At 42.2% G+C, this 15,719-nt stretch overlaps 3 protein-coding genes across 4 annotated transcripts; 1 reads left to right on the top strand and 2 right to left on the bottom strand.

Moving 5' to 3' along the window:
- Positions 1–4,199: 4,199 nt before the first annotated feature.
- atp23 (ATP23 metallopeptidase and ATP synthase assembly factor homolog) lies at positions 4,200–6,741 on the bottom strand. Of its 2 annotated transcripts, none has more exons than XM_058078738.1 (6): positions 6,472–6,741; positions 6,222–6,267; positions 5,885–5,966; positions 5,677–5,814; positions 4,692–4,775; positions 4,200–4,612 (listed from the first exon to the last, which is right to left on the bottom strand). In XM_058078738.1, the coding sequence occupies exons 1-6, from the start codon at positions 6,614–6,616 to the stop codon at positions 4,409–4,411; spliced, it is 699 nt and encodes a 232-aa protein (XP_057934721.1). In that variant the 5' UTR covers positions 6,617–6,741; the 3' UTR covers positions 4,200–4,408. The 2 variants fall into 2 exon arrangements, with proteins under 2 accessions (XP_057934721.1, XP_057934722.1); XM_058078739.1 differs by having other exon boundaries at positions 6,463–6,608.
- Positions 6,742–6,912: 171 nt separating this feature from the next.
- On the top strand, positions 6,913–11,677 carry rpap3 (RNA polymerase II associated protein 3). The gene is made up of 17 exons (XM_058078734.1): positions 6,913–7,093; positions 7,248–7,409; positions 7,486–7,647; positions 7,721–7,831; positions 7,897–8,024; positions 8,186–8,307; positions 8,367–8,437; positions 8,503–8,625; positions 8,700–8,827; positions 8,897–9,018; positions 9,117–9,187; positions 10,010–10,096; positions 10,175–10,338; positions 10,407–10,566; positions 10,646–10,743; positions 10,804–10,904; positions 11,468–11,677. The coding sequence occupies exons 2-17, from the start codon at positions 7,257–7,259 to the stop codon at positions 11,551–11,553; spliced, it is 1,887 nt and encodes a 628-aa protein (XP_057934717.1). The 5' UTR covers positions 6,913–7,093; positions 7,248–7,256; the 3' UTR covers positions 11,554–11,677.
- Positions 11,678–11,761: 84 nt separating this feature from the next.
- mapk12b (mitogen-activated protein kinase 12b) lies at positions 11,762–14,701 on the bottom strand. The gene is made up of 12 exons (XM_058078737.1): positions 14,415–14,701; positions 13,680–13,809; positions 13,545–13,603; positions 13,357–13,468; positions 13,245–13,274; positions 12,927–12,974; positions 12,740–12,854; positions 12,589–12,660; positions 12,403–12,482; positions 12,236–12,314; positions 11,994–12,167; positions 11,762–11,928 (listed from the first exon to the last, which is right to left on the bottom strand). The coding sequence occupies exons 1-12, from the start codon at positions 14,531–14,533 to the stop codon at positions 11,864–11,866; spliced, it is 1,083 nt and encodes a 360-aa protein (XP_057934720.1). The 5' UTR covers positions 14,534–14,701; the 3' UTR covers positions 11,762–11,863.
- Between the last annotated feature and the right edge of the window lie 1,018 nt (positions 14,702–15,719).

Here is a 15,719-nt window from a genome sequence, read left to right on the forward strand (position 1 = left end):
ATGCTAGCACACTGCCTATAACCACACACATCAAACAGCTAATTTATAATCTTTCTGGAATATATAAAAAAAAAACTCCCATGCACATACTGGTGGAAGATTTTGTTCTTTTAATTCGATGTTGTTCCAGTCTCAGTTTTACTAAATAAATAATATAAACAACCGCTAAACAATTGCTAATGCTAGCTACTCTGAGTAGCTAACAAAGCACATTCTTAGCCAAACTTTTTATTCCAGCATAACTTAAAGTCATTTGTTTGAACAGCGATAAATATTGTTTTACCGTTTCGTTGTCATTTTAGACAGACATCTGCAGATGGTACACGGACTTCTGACGTCCCGTTCCCTCGTTTTGATAGGAGCCAGTCGCCATTACACTGATTTTACCGCCATCTTGTGACCCTAGGTAGTATTACTTCTTTTTCGTTGTCTTCCTTTCAATGGCTGTTGGCAAAAATCGTGTGTCATTGCTGTGGTGCTCCAGGTCAATGACCTCTTGTGAGGCACATTTTGCAGGTTAACGTTACATAAATAAGTGAACATTTTTACATTTTACTTCCTTGTTTCAGTGTGCATTCATTCCCCCCTAATTCCACACACACATAAGTAATGTTTAAAAGATGGTCTTTGCCAACTTTAAACACCTTCTTAATTAATCCTCAACTGGCACTCATAATTACTTGATTTGCATGCCCAGCCCCCCCACAGCGGCCTCACACAGATCTCCCCTGCTGGGGAAGTTAATTGTCAGCTTAGACGGCTGATTTGGGCATGCAAATCAATCCGCCTCTGGAGAATTAGTGCGGTGAATTATAATGATCTCAACTTTTTTTTCCACCATTAGTGTTGTCTGTTAGCAGTCTAATGAATTATATCACTTTGCCTAATAATTACAGGTCTACAGTAGTTTTAAAAAGCAATGTGTGTATACTTAGAGGTCTTAGATTTGAGCCTTGTGGGACACCACATGCTGTCATAGGCATGCATGAAAAGAGATATTATTGAGATATACAGTGAAGAAAATAAGTATTTGAACACCCTGCTATTTTGCTATTTCTCCCACTTAGAAATCATGGAGGGGTCTGAAATTTTCATCGTAGGTGCATGTCCACTGTGAGAGAGATAAACTAAAAAGAAAAATCCAGAAATCACAATGCATGATTTTTTTAACAATTTATTTGTGTGATACAGCTGCTAATAAGTATTTGAACACCTGAGAAAATGAATGTTAATATTTGGTACAGTAGCCTTTGTTTGCTATTACAGAGGTCAAACGTTTCCTGTAGTTTTTCACCAGGTTTGCACACACTGCAGGAGGGATCTTGGCCCACTCCTCCACACAGATCTTCTCTAGATCAGTCAGGTTTCTGGGCTGTCGCTGAGAAACACGGAGTTTGAGCTCCCTCCAAAGATTTTCGATTGGGTTCAGGTCTGGAGACTGGCTGGGCCATGCTAGAACCTTGATATGCTTCTTACGGAGCCACTCCTTGGTTTTCCTGGCTGTGTGCTTCGGGTCGTTGTCGTGTTGGAAGACCCAGCCACGACCCATCTTCAATGCTCTGACAGAGGGAAGGAGGTTGTTCCCCAAAATCTCACAATACACGGCCCCAGTCATCCTCTCTTTAATGCAGTGCACTCGTCCTGTCCCATGTGCAGAAAAACACCCCCAAAGCATGATGCTACCACCCCCATGCTTCACAGTAGGGATGGTGTTCTTCGGATTGTACTCTTCATTCTTCTTCCTCCAAACACGCTTATTGGAATTATGACCAAAAAGTTCTATTTTGGTCTCATCTGACCATAAAACTTTCTCCCATGACTCCTCTGTATCATCCAAATGGTCATATGCAAACTTAAGACGGGCCTTGACATGTGCTGGTTTAAGCAGGGGAACCTTTCGTGCCATGCATGATTTCACATCATGACGTCTTAGTGTATTACCTACAGTAACCTTGGAAACGGTGGTCCCAGCTCTTTTCAGGTCATTGACCAAGTCCTGTCGTGTAGTTCTGGGCTGATTCCTCACCTTTCTTAGAATCATTGAGACCCCACGAGATGATATCTTGCATGGGGCTCCACTCCGATTGAGATTGACCGTCATGTTTAGCTTCTTCCATTTTCTAATGATAGCTCCAACAGTGGACCTTTTTTCACCAAGCTGCTTGGTAATTGCTCCGTAGCCCTTTCCAGCCTTGTGGAGGTGTACAATTTTGTCTCTGGTGTCTTTGGACAGCTCTTTGGTCTTCGCCATGTTACAAGTTAAAGTCTTACTGATTGTATGGGGTGGACAGGTGTCTTTATGCAGCTAACGACCTCAAACAGGTGCATCTGATTCAGGATGATACATGGAGTGCAGGTGGACTTCTAATGGGCAGACTAACAGGTCTTTCAGGGTCAGAATTCTAGATGATACACAGGTGTTCAAATACTTATTTGCAGCTGTATCACACAAATAAATTGTTAAAAAATCATGCATTGTGATTTCTGGATTTTTCTTTTTAGTTTATCTCTCTCACAGTGGACATGCACCTACGATGAAAATTTCAGACCCCTCCATGATTTCTAAGTGGGAGAAATAGCAAAATAGCAGGGTGTTCAAATACTTATTTTCTTCACTGTATACGGTACTTATATATTCATCCATGTCACATTCCTAGCTAAATAATTGAACACGTTTCACACGACTACCCCACTGAGACCAGACACCCGTATCCTCACACCGTTAAATGTACTAGTAGCTTAATATGATGAATTCATTAGTGCTCTTGGCCTATACTGTGTCAGTGACTTTCATCAGTGATGCCCGTGCATTCTAATTAGATCACAATGGGTGTTGCCTGCTTAATAGCACCATAAAAATAAGTACCCCGGGACAATGAGACTGTGGCTATTTTGCTAACATTATTACAATAAATTATATAAGGATGCACAATAATTATCGGCTCGATAGAGGAACCAATAAATCCGAGCGCTGATAAACGATAATATTGGGTACGAGACTACCCGTACGGTTGTGTGTTACTGTGCTAAGATGGGCAAATCAAGCGCTCCTTTTATGTGATGTACTGCACACCTCCCCTGAGATCACTTGTAAACAATCAAGACATTGATCGTGTGGGACTTCTTTATCCTATCAGCCGGTGTTTTGAAGGCCTAGAAATACGTCAGTGTTGCTAAAGAAGGGGGCCACAAAGCTAGCCACACCGCATGACCAGCTTAGTGGTTCTGTCATCGACAAGTCAGTTTTTACCAGGGTGTCAGCATTTACTAAACACTTCACAACAGGGGGTGTTCAAAGTGCAGCCTGGGGGGCCATTTGCACACTTCTTTAGCAATACACTTTTTTTAATCATTTTTTGAGTTTTTAGACGGTCACATCATATAGTATTTATGAAAGGAGCGGGTCTAAATTTTATGTGCACAGTGACCTTTACATGCTAAGTCTTATTTGGATTGTTATGTTTGCAGATCCACCCATGACTGAAGAGGTTAACTCGGAGGAATAGTGGGCGTTCACTTCTATGTATCATCATCAATAAGAGGAAAAGCATTCACAAAAAGAAGAGCTTAAGTCGTGGTGAAAAAGTGCCATCCAGAGGGCCACACAGGTACTACAATAAAAGGGATGATTAAGTATTTGTTTAAATGAGCATTGTTTGAATACAATAAATAGAATTAAATATAACATGTTAATCCAATTTATTAGCCTGCATTTGATTCCATAGTAATTCTGTTGTTTTGCATGATTTGTTTAGTCAACTTGTGTCAGGCAAATCCAAATAATTTTCCTTTTGTTTCCGGATGTTCTTTTTATTTTCTTGAGCTTGTTATTTTCTCTCATAAGCTTTTAAAACCTATTCATTTTGCATTTTAGATAAGGGGGCCTATTTCTACAGCGCGTGACATTGTGATTATGATGCAGTGTGTGTTGTCATTGAGATAGTGCTAAGCGGAAGACGATGATCATGGGGGATTATGGAGCTAATTCCTTCATAACTTTCCCCAGCTCATTAGTCTCTGTGAAAGGATACGAGATTCTTTCAACGCTACTGTCCAGTACAGATGTCAGCAATGACATGCTATGGATGTGAACACAGTTGGCGGCCATGTTGACTGACAACTTTTTGCGTTCATTTGCAAACTTCTTTAAAAGGGTCAGCGATGTCTAATGTGCCCTAGAATTGACTTTGAAGAAGTCATACTGTTTAGAGGGATTTAATTCAATGTTTTAATTTAATCAGCGGTATTTACAGGAAATAGAACGGACAAAAAGGACAACTTAAGAAAACTCTTCTGGTATTTGACTTTCAAAACAATTACTACTTACGTATGATCCATTTGTACAGAATTAATGTCCAAAATGTGTCCCAAGGACATATCACATCCTGACAGTGGAGGACTTGTGACGCTAAAGGTTTGCATAGTATCGATTTCTGTTGTCATAATCTCTGTTGGCAAACTTAGCGTCCTTCTTGGTGTGTGGGATCCGTCCGAAGGGGGCGTGGTCATTGAAACACGTATCGAAGACTTCGTCAACTATTTTCTCAGCCTCCTCTTGGCTAATTTTCCTCACGGCCAGTATGGAGCGAAGGGCGCGGCTTCGGACGCACTCCTAACCGACAAGCACACAGGAAGAGTTAAGAGTTAAGCAGGCCGAAAGAGGCGGAGTGAAAGCGCTGCAAAAAAGGTACCTGATGATGCTGCTTCATGCCAAAGTGGAATCTCGACATTTCATTGGAGAAGGAGCAATCTCCACTGAGGTTAGCTGCCCGGATCTAAGACAAGGACAACAAATCAATTATGATACTCAACCCACATATAAAGACGGTAGTTTCTTCCAAGAGAAATATCAGATTGTTTTATATTTCAGGTATAGACAGAGCTTTTCTTCCTGTCACTTACACAGCTATAAAAAGGTGTCTCCAAGGTTGGGAATACTGACGTCCTTCGCAATACTGCGGTTGGATTATCGTTTCTTCTGTATATTGCATTTACTCATATATCATTCATTGCTATTTCATGGTAGACTATTGTCTATTAGTCAAAATGTATTGAAATGCAAGTGATATGTTGTATTCTGGTCACTAGGCGGCCGTAGTGACAGTTAAGAATAAATACATTTGAGCCAGGCTAGTAGCCATCTTGAGTCCCTGCAGCGTAAACAAAGAATAAGGCGATGACATCTAAAAAAAAAAAGTTTTTCTATGATATAACTATGAAAGTATTCCATTTATTAATATTGATTCATATCACGGAAATGTATCACGGTCAGGTCTGGAACCAATTAAGTGCTATAAACGAGACTATTTGCAAACGACAGAGGAAGAGTCATGATGCTCATTCTAAAGATAATGTTCATCACTGACGACTGTAGAACAGCTAAGAAATATCCTTTTTTTAAACTGTAATCTCCCAAAAGATACACTTTGTCTATTCAAGGTTGTCTTATATTCGGGTCAAATACAGTGAAACCTTGGTTAGCATCATGAATCCGTTGCAGAAGGTCTGACTCTAACCAAAATAGACGCTAAGTGAATAAATTTTTAGAATAGTTTTAATCATGTAAAACTATCATTGAGAAATTATAGTTTTACGCTAACCAGGACGGCCTCCAACCGAGGTTCCACTGTATAATAAATGGATGTGGGCTGCACACGATCATATCATAAATCACACCTCAGAACACGCTAGATGTCTGAAATTGTTGAACCAGTCCACGTGAGCCCGGCAGTGGTCAAAAGCGTGGATGAGCTCGTGCGTGACCACTCGGTTCATGTGGGACTGCTTGTGGATGTTGTTCTGACACAAAACAATCTGTAAAGAAAAAAAAATGAACTCTCAACAATATTAATATGGTCAACTGATCAGTAGGTTTTCTCCTTACTTGGGACGTCGCCGCGTCAAATCCTCCACTGACTGTCCCATCACAGTCCTCGCAGGAAAAATGACGGTCTGGACGCACTTTACTGTGTCATATAGAGAAGGCAATGAGTAAAGCGAATGCAATGAATTATATGTGTTAAGAGATATTGGATGTGATCATGATACTATCATGGGGGCATTTGACATTTGTTCTATCTGCAAAGTTCCCCGTGCCGCACTTTGGACACCCCTGCCATACGTCATCGCTTTTCTATCCAGAATCTCACCTGCTATTTTCAAAAGTAAACAATTGCTTGTAACATCATGTCGTCAACAAATATAAATGTACTCATACATACCATCCAGAATTCTTCATGGCACTGAGGAGGAGTTTGGCATATGGACCTGAGTGAAGCACATCACCGATTAGAGCCTGAGTATCTAGCTATATACAGCTAGCTAGCAAGCTAACGATATATTCCATATGAAAGGCAGGACACAACATTTTAATTGTATTTCTTTGTGTTAAATTAGCAGTGGTTCGTTACTGATGTAACTAATACTCGCGTTATACAGCACGAAGTAATAAAGAGTGACAACCTTACTTACTGGTTTCCACCGCTAACTTTAACATGAGCTGACACTTATGGTACCAAGTGTAAAAACGTGGTACGGATCTTTTATTTAAATCCCCAGGATTCCTCTCCGGAAATAAGTCATATCCATAATCTTCGTCTTGTTTCGTCTGGCCCATTATTGAAGTGTTGAATGTACGGAAGTATTGGCATGAATGTTATCTCTCCGGCTAGCTAGCGTTGGCTAACTGGAGAGGTCATCGCGGTTCCGTACGTCACGTGATAGCGGTGAGGTTAAAAGTAAAAAAATACCGGAATAAATAATAATAAACTGTATTTAATGTGTCATTTTCATCAAAATTCATGTAATTAACAATATTTATACAACTTATATTCAACAAATTTGCGGGTTTTGCATGACCATTTTTCATTTCAATGACCAGAAGCAACAGAAGGGGCGGTAATGAGATGAGATTCCACTGTTAAAGCGCATGAAGAAGTAATTTCTTGCGCATGTTCAGTAGCGCAAAGCCTGCCGGGACACTGCTGTCATGGCTCCGAAACAACAATAACAAGACTAGCACATGAAATAGCTACTATTTACTGTACTGTAAATTAATTACAACTACATCGTCATCTGGACAAAGACATAAGAGGTAATGTATAAAGTTGTAGTTAATTCTATTAATGTCGTATTTCGCCTTTATCATGTTAGCGGTTTGGCTGGACTCATGAAGCGTGAATCTCTGGGTGGGGGGGCTTCCATACAAAAGTGTCCATTACTTGCCATCTCCTACCACAAAATCGCAGGGCGAAGTCATGGCTGGAGGAAACAAAGCAGTTGACTTGCAAATCCAGATGCGTCAGAATGCAGAAGACCTGCAAAGCTTCATGAAGGACCTGGAGACGTGGGAGACGGAAATGAAGACCAAAGATGAGCAGCTGAGCACATGGGCGCTGGGGGGTGACCAGGTTCGTTGTTGTTGTAGAGCTGCACATTCAGGTGATAATTCTTTGAACAGCAGGAGCATTTTCTCTTGTTTTGTAGTCCAAACTCCCCCCTGTGCGTAATAAGGACTACAAAGCAAAAATGAGGGTGAAGAAGAAGATGAAGATGGCAAATGGGGACTCCAAGGCAGAAGAGACGACTACCAATGTGGTATCAAGGATAAAATCGCACGATTATAAGTCATGGGACAAGTTTGATGTGGTAATTAATTGATGAGTTCGAAGAGTATTCTTGTGTAGAGGTAGTGATGTAATAGTTGTACCCTGCATGACAGGACAAGGCTCTAGCAGAGGTGGACAAGGAGGAAAGTCCCACAGAGGCAACTGAATCAGACGCAGAAGAAGCTGCAGTTGATCAGGAGAGAGCTTTAGCAGAAAAGGAAAAGGTAATCGTCCAAGATGTCATACAATACAACTGGAATATTAATAAACACAAGGACTTTATTGTTAGGGTAACACGCTTTTCAAAGAGGGGAAATACGACGACGCCATTGAATGTTACACCAGAGGGATGAGTGCCGATCCTTACAATCCAGTTCTTCCTACAAACCGAGCCACCAGCTTCTTCAGACTCAAAAAGTGAGCAATAAAAGTCCCATGTTATGGTATTTAAAAAAACATTTCAAATGTCTTGGTGTACAGTAGCCTTGATTCTACTGTTGGAACATCATTTAAAAAAATCACCTTTGCATCATAACATTTCCATGCTTGCTAACCTGTTTTATTCTGGATTTCATCAGGTATGCTGTGGCCGAGTCGGACTGCAACTTGGCCATCGTTTTGGACAGCAACTACTTTAAAGCATACGCACGGAGAGGAGCAGCCCGCTTTGCACTGAAGAACTATGACGGAGCATTAGAAGGTGTGTAGGCAACTACTGTCTTTTGAAAAATGGCTGGGATTGAATGACTTTCTGTACAGATTATGAGATGGTCCTCAAGATAGATCCTGGTAACTTGGAAGCCCAAAACGAAGTGAAGAAAATCAAAAAGGTGAGTGTTTGTGATAAATGTTTTACATGAACTAAAAGCATATCTCACCGGTTTTCCTTTTTCAGAGTCTTGAATGTCAAGAGCCAGTTGCAGAAAATCTTCAAGAAGATCCCACGTTGGACCAGGAGCAGCAACAACTGATGGAGGAGCAGCAGAGACGACAGGAAGCAGTTGTCCAAAAAGACAGAGTAAGATTTCCTCACTGAAACCCTCCACACACCTTGACACGGTGACCTACATGATGCAGTATGGCGTCTCCTAGGGTAATGCTTATTTCAAAGAGGGCAAGTATGACGCGGCTGTCGAGTGCTACAGCAGAGGCATGGAGGTGGACAGCATGAACGTGCTGCTGCCCGCCAACAGAGCCATGGCCTTCCTCAAGCTGGAGAAGTAAGAACAATTGCGCTTGTACTGTTTATTAATGGTGTCAAACCACATTAACACTATATCGTATGGCAGGTTTAAGGAGGCTGAAGAAGACTGCACCAAAGCTATCTCTTTAGACGGCACATACTCCAAGGCCTTGGCTCGCCGAGCCACGGCACGAGTGGCGTTAGGGAAGCTGGAGGAGGCCAAGAAAGGTGTGCACAACACTGCCGTCTAACAGCAACACATTACCTTCATTATATAGTAGGAGTTGAATTAGCAAAATAGTAACGATAGATGCGTGAAAATGCAGATTTTCAGGAGGTGTTGAAGTTGGAACCAGGAAACAAGCAGGCCCTGAATGAGCTTCAGAAACTCCAAATTGTGAGTTTAAAATTCCATCTTTTAATTTATGCGATTTTAGAACAATTGCATGAGTTTGAATGTGTTGTGGCTGCACGTGTGGTTAGCGCACAGACCTCACAGCTAGGAGACCTGGGTTCAATTCCACCCTTGGCCATCTCTGTGTGGAGTTTGCATGTTCTCCCCGTGCATGCGTGGGTTGTCTCCGGGTACTCCGGTTTCCTCCCACATTCCAAAAACATGCTAGGTTAATTGGCGGCTCCAAATTGTCCATAAGTATGAATGTGAGTGTGAATGGTTGTTTGTCTATATGTGCCCTTTGATTGGCTGGCCACCAGTCCAGGGTGTACCCTGCTTCTGGCCCGAAGACAGCTGGGATAGGCTCCAGCACCCCCGCGACCCTCGTGAGGATAAGCGGTTGAAAATGAATGAATGAATGTGTTGTTCCATTTAGTTTGTGTAGTCTAGTTTTCAATGTGGGATGGCTTCAGGGAGGCATAGCGGCCCGAAAAAAAGAACAAAACATTTTTTTAGGTTAACTTATGCACCAATGTTGTAGTAACAGGACTGCAAATGTAGCAACAGTTGAGTCGCCACATTTTAAAGTTGATGGATTCTGCATGATACTTCAGACGCAGCTACTGTCATCTTGAGGAGGTAATAAAAACAGAGGTAGCCTACAGCCGCAGCTGTTAATGCCAATGTATTTTTTTAGCTATTGTAGGGGACTATAGGAGATTCGGCAGCTAACTGAAGGGCGTTAATTGGAGCCATTAAATGTTGTACACACCTCTGCATGATTACTCATGCACTAATATCATTGTTCTTGTGGTGTGTTGTCAGGATAGTGTTCCCAGCGGCATCCTTCAAACAGCCGGCCACAGGAGAACAGTGCAACCCATCGACAAAGCGGCCCATCTGCGCTCCACTGTGAGTCACCCATCTTTTAGTATATGTTCTCTTTACGTCTTTTACGCATTTTTACATGTCAGTCCCAATTGTGCTCAGAAACCCTTGAGGAGGATGGACATAGAGGAGGTCAGTGGGAAGGTGGAGGTACCTGAACTGCAGTCAAGCGGGCAGCAGGAGGTGGCGAGGGACCCCGTAGGCGGCTCCTCATTGTCCAGTGCAAAGATGATCAAAATCCAGGAGATATCAGACACCCCCAACTCGTTAGTTGAACTATCTTCATCTTATTGTCCTGCTTTAGTTTAATTATGCTCTCTGTTTTATCGTTAAGAGTTCCTTCAAGCACACAAATCAAAGAGGAAACCGATCATCCTCCCGAGTTGTTCCAGAAACCGCCTGTCCTGCCTCCCCCACCCAGCCGAAGTTTCCAGTTAGAAGCCGACCTCCGCACAATTGGAAACCACCCGGAAGTGGTTTACAGATACTTAAAGGTGGGAGGAGCTCGTTACTTCACCATAATGTCATTCCAACTGCTAGCTTCTAAGCTATTCTTGACTGTCTTGCATGTAGCAAATCAAGCCAGAGGCGTACGCACACATTTTCCAGAGCTCCCTTGAGCCAAACATCCTCAGTCAGATCCTACAAACGCTGCGTGATTTCTACATCCAGTGAGTTTCTGCACATTTTACAAGCAATTACTCGACAGTAACATCTTCCATCTCGCACAGGAATGAAGCTGCAGCTGTCACAATGGACATTCTTAAGAATCTATCAAGCGTGAGGCGCTTTGACACGGCTATCATGTTCATGTCTTCTTCAGAGAAGAAAGGTGGGACATATTCAATTCTTATTTTACAGTAAATCTGGAATAGCACAAATGTCAATGTTGTCAATTGACTTATAAGACAGCGCCTTCTGCTGGATTCATAGCCGCAGACTATAAAAGAACTACAGCAGGTGTCCCCAACCTTTTTTGCACCACGGACCGGTGTGATTTGGGTCTTTTTGTCACGGATCGACAATGTGTGGCAGACAAATACAGCATAGGTATAATATATATAACATATATATAAAAAACTAGATGCTCCAATGTATTTCTATGATGACATCCTATCCAGTTGTATTATTATATCTATAGAGAGTAGACAGGGATTTTGGTGTGTCAAGGGACACAGGCCAAAGTTAATTTGGCCAGAATGCGGTCGTTAATCAATGATTTATTATTTCTGTGCGGCCCGTTTGCAAACGCCGGTCCCCGGCCCGGCGGTTTGGGACCCCTGAACTACAGTATACAGTGAATGCCAAACTCAAATTACTCTATTTGTTTTTCGCCATTAGTGTTATTAATGCATGGATTTCCCCCCTCACACACACACACACACACACACACAGTGCTCAAAGAAGTATTCGACTTCCTGCATCAAGCAGACCTGGATGGATCTGCCATTACAGCCCTGCAGAAGAAGTACAGCATGTGACTTGTGTATTATTCCGCTTTGGGTGCGTTCAAGGATGCCAAGGCAAAGCCATTGTCACCCGAGGGAGATATTGGACACCCCCGGTTGCTGCATTGAATCAATCATTAAATAAAAATGTATTTTATAATGCTTTGCTGACTGTTTTTGCATCATTTTCTTTGCTAATGTCACAATACACCTCATCATGAGGTATACTATTCACTGGAATTATGTCACTCTTCCCATTATTATACAAATAACATTTATTCCAAAATAAGCATTCTACGCATTAAAAAAATTGTAGCATGTGCAAATCTGTGTTCTTGTGTACTTAAAGCGACGTCTCTCTGGAGTCCTTGGGCGGTCTGAAGGTCAATATCTCAGTGACCGTGTGCCCTGTATCAATACAAACATCACGTTTTGGATTCATACATATATACGTTGTTACTCATATTTCTTACTTTTCCACTGGTCCAGCGTCAGGTCAGTGTTGTCCATAGTTTGGTCGTATGGTTGTGCCTCGGTTTCCTCCTCTGTGTCCCGGAATTCGCTGAAGAAAGGCAGGTCGAGGGCCTCCGAGGCGCTCACCCTCTCCTCCGGGTCCAGGAGGAGCATCTTCTCCAGCACGCACACCGCTGCAAAACAAAAATATAACAGTGGTTAATGCTGCGGTGACAATGGAGAAACATTGCTATTTACTTACCGTTGGTGCTAGCCTTAGAGAAAATTGAGTGCAAATCTTTTTTGGCCACTTTTGGCAAACCTCTGAGGTAGTTTTTGGCCTATTAGGAGAGACAGTGGACTCAGTACTGTATGATTATTAATGGCTATATAGTGTATATATATGTATTTTCTATTCCTATAACACACATCTTGGCTTTGTAGCTTCACCACAAAGTCAGCAGCAGGCGTTCCTGTGATCTTCATGATTTCTCGTAGCTGGTCCAGGTCTGGCAACGGCTATACGTCAAGGCTTTTTCATGCAATACACACAGAGAGAGAGAAACAGCTACTTCCTGTTGAAAAGGAAGTTTCATGTTGCATGTTGAAGGATACGGTCGTTGCCCTTGAACAGCGGCTTCCCCAGCAGCATCTCTGCCATGATACAGCCAGCAGACCAGATATCCACTAACAAAAGAAACATCGTATTAATAACCTAAGCATACAATTGATTCCAACCCATACGAGTGAAGAAAGGGCTACCGACCTGTTTGCGTGTAGTGCATCCAGTTGAGAATGACCTCTGGGGCTCGGTACCAGCGGGTCACAACGTAACCCGTCATCTCTGCATCAGCTTGCCTTGCCAGGCCAAAGTCTAGAATCTGAAGTAGTCGCAATCATTTCACTCTCAGTCCTTGTTTGGGGAAATTCAAGGTTAAGCTGCCGTGCTGTACCTTTAACTCACAGTCTGGGTTGATGGCGAGATTTCCTGGTTTCAGATCCTGTCATAACGCATACAAGATGTGAGTATGTTATCAATTAGTATAATATAATCAGAGTATAGTATAGTATGGCATACCATAGTACTTGTTTCGATTAGTAGCCAATTGTAATAAATGATTGCATATGCTTTAGTCTGCTATAGTATAGCATTGTATGACATACCATCACACACTAATTCCACAGGGTTGGAATGAATGGATTTCAGGAGAAAAAAAGAGTTATAGCCCCACCCCCAAAGCGCCTAATCTGCAAGGTTAAAGGTTACGCACCCTGTGGATGATCCCTGCTGAGTGGATATACTGAAGAGAAATGAGAAAAACACATGAAAAACATTCAATGGCACTTTAAAAACAATAACATAATGGATGCTCAGGTGTTCACCTTGAGTCCTTTCATCATCTGGTAGACAAGGAACTGAACTCGGTCCTCTGAGAGCCTCTCCAACTTCATGAGCTTGCCCAGGTCGGTACCCATGAAAGGCATGACCAGGTAGCTGCGGGCCAAAGGAGGTATCAGTGGGTGCAAAGATTCCTTCTACTACTTCAAGGTAACACCATATGGGAGCTTACAAGTCTCTGAGGCGGTCCAGTGAAATTTCAGCCGTGAAAACATCCAGAAGTCCTATCACCTGCTCAGGGGAAAAAAGAAAGAACATCCAAAAAGTGGCTTGATACATGAACGTGATTTTAACACAGTTCTCTCACATTTTCATGCTTCATGTGTTTGAGGAGTCGCAGCTCTCTGTAGGCTCTTTTGGCGAAAAGTTTAGACTGGAAGGGTCGGTGAAGCTTTTTGATGGCCACCTGTGACCCTGTACGACGATCCCACGCTGAACTGAAATGGACAAAATACAAGAAAACTGTAGACAAATCAAATCATGAGTGGAAATCCCATTATGAATGGAGCTGTGGGTAATATTAATTAAACCTTTAGCCACCCTGCTGATCAGTGAAAATGTCAGCTGTGGAAACACATAAAAGGGCCGGTTGTGTTCGCTCAAAGAGTGGATTGAAATTCTTTGACTTTTAACAACAATGAGGCTGGGGGGGGGGGGGGGCTTTTTCTTTGTTTGCCCTCATTCACGCCACACAGTGCAAAGAGGGGCAACCAGCTGGGCTTGGCAGAATATCTCTAAATATTCAAGAAATTTGGTGCAAAACAGGGAAAAAATCATTAATAAGTCAGGTTTTTTATTTTGCACTGTTAAATCATGTTTTCATTTAGATTGTCAGTCAAAATTAATCAATTATACCCTGAAGAGATAGATAAAATCTGACATGGGTGTCCAAAGTGCCATTATACCAAAAAATACAGCCAAAATGGGAAAAAATTGAGCAAAAAAATTACAAAACCAATAATAGCACAAAGCTTTGCCTTTTTACACAAGATTAAGATGAACATCAATCATTTCATTCAATTGTATATCAGTTTAAACTCACCAAACAGTCCCATAAGCTCCAGTCCCAACCTGCCTCAGGTCTCGGTAGCGTTCTGGAACTTCCCACACGGTCCTGTTTACCTCCTGCCGATAAAATCCAGTCCTGGAGCGCAGAGCCATTCCCTAAAGATTTGAGGTCAGGATACCCTGGTGCAGTCCGTTCGGGGCGCTCATGAGAAAAAGATCCACACGTTTAATTCCAAAACACCCCAAGAGGCACAGTCTGTCCTGCAGAAGGAAGTTTGAGGAGCCAAATCCCCCAGTGGGTCCAGTAGAGCCCTTGTGTGTCTTGAAGCGGTGCACCCCCAACACACACACGCTCACACACTAGTCTATTGTGGTTCTTGGTCGCCCTGGGCAGTCTATGGGTGTGTCTGTAATGTGGGAGAAGCATCTGCCCACTCAGGTCATTGCCCCACTATTCTCCCCTGCATGTCATGCGTCACTTTTTACTCATCTAACCACAGCCAACAGCTTCATTCATTCATTCATTCATTCATTTTCTACCGCTTATCCTCATTACTTCTTCTAATAGTAATCTCTAGCGTAGTATTAAATAGAATAATGATAGTACAGTGTGGTATAGTCAAGTATGGCACAGCATGGTACATAATAACACAGATTACCATAGTGTAGTGCAGGGGAATGAATGAAGCAGGGCATAGTGTACTGTAGAATAATACAGTGTAAGTATAGCATTGTATCAGTGTATTGTAGTGTAATGTAGTGTCAGATAACAGATAACAATACAACAATAGAACAGTCTGACTCACTGTGTCATTTTACAAAGAACACTAAAGTCATCACACAGCAACTTAACACTCAAAATGTATACCTGAGAAGTATGTAACAATAAGAGTTATTCATTCATTTTCTGCCGCTTATCCTCACAAGGGTCATGGGGGTGCTGGAGTCTATCCCAGCTGTCTTCAAGCGAGACACAGGGCACATATAGACAACCATTCACACTCACATTCATACCTATGGACAATTTGGAGTCGCCAATTAACCTAGCATATTTTTGGAATGTGGGAGGAAACCGGAGTACCCGGAGAAAACCCATGCATGCATGGGGAGAACATGCAAACTCCACACAGAGATGCCCGAGGGTGGAATCGAACTCAGTTGCTCGCTAGATATATAAATAAATAAATAGAATATATATATATATATTTATATTTAAAGATATCCTCTAATGCATTGGGTCTGAGGAAGACATTAATTTGTGCCTGCCAGGGTGCTGCATTGACATCAGCCTCCCTCTGGTGGAGAGAGGCAGTGTTGTCACACATAAATCCATTTTCTA

Source organism: Doryrhamphus excisus, chromosome 7 (assembly GCF_030265055.1).
Source record: "Doryrhamphus excisus isolate RoL2022-K1 chromosome 7, RoL_Dexc_1.0, whole genome shotgun sequence".
In the NCBI taxonomy this organism is placed as follows: domain Eukaryota; kingdom Metazoa; phylum Chordata; class Actinopteri; order Syngnathiformes; family Syngnathidae; genus Doryrhamphus; species Doryrhamphus excisus.

Coding starts and splice junctions, on each gene's coding strand:
- atp23 (XM_058078738.1), bottom strand. CDS start 6,616: ATGGGCCAGACGAAACAAGACGAAGATTATGGATATGACTTATTTCCG. Junction 4,776..5,676: donor GACATCTAGCGTGTTCTGAG/GTGTGATTTATG, acceptor TCCTTGTCTTAG/ATCCGGGCAGCTAACCTCAG. Junction 4,613..4,691: donor GCATGAAGCAGCATCATCAG/GTACCTTTTTTG, acceptor CTTGTCGGTTAG/GAGTGCGTCCGAAGCCGCGC.
- rpap3 (XM_058078734.1), top strand. CDS start 7,257: ATGGCTGGAGGAAACAAAGCAGTTGACTTGCAAATCCAGATGCGTCAG. Junction 9,019..9,116: donor GCTGGAGGAGGCCAAGAAAG/GTGTGCACAACA, acceptor GTGAAAATGCAG/ATTTTCAGGAGGTGTTGAAG. Junction 10,744..10,803: donor CTGCGTGATTTCTACATCCA/GTGAGTTTCTGC, acceptor CATCTCGCACAG/GAATGAAGCTGCAGCTGTCA.
- mapk12b (XM_058078737.1), bottom strand. CDS start 14,533: ATGGCTCTGCGCTCCAGGACTGGATTTTATCGGCAGGAGGTAAACAGG. Junction 13,810..14,414: donor GGAGCTTATGGGACTGTTTG/GTGAGTTTAAAC, acceptor TGTCCATTTCAG/TTCAGCGTGGGATCGTCGTA. Junction 13,604..13,679: donor AACACATGAAGCATGAAAAT/GTGAGAGAACTG, acceptor TCCCCTGAGCAG/GTGATAGGACTTCTGGATGT.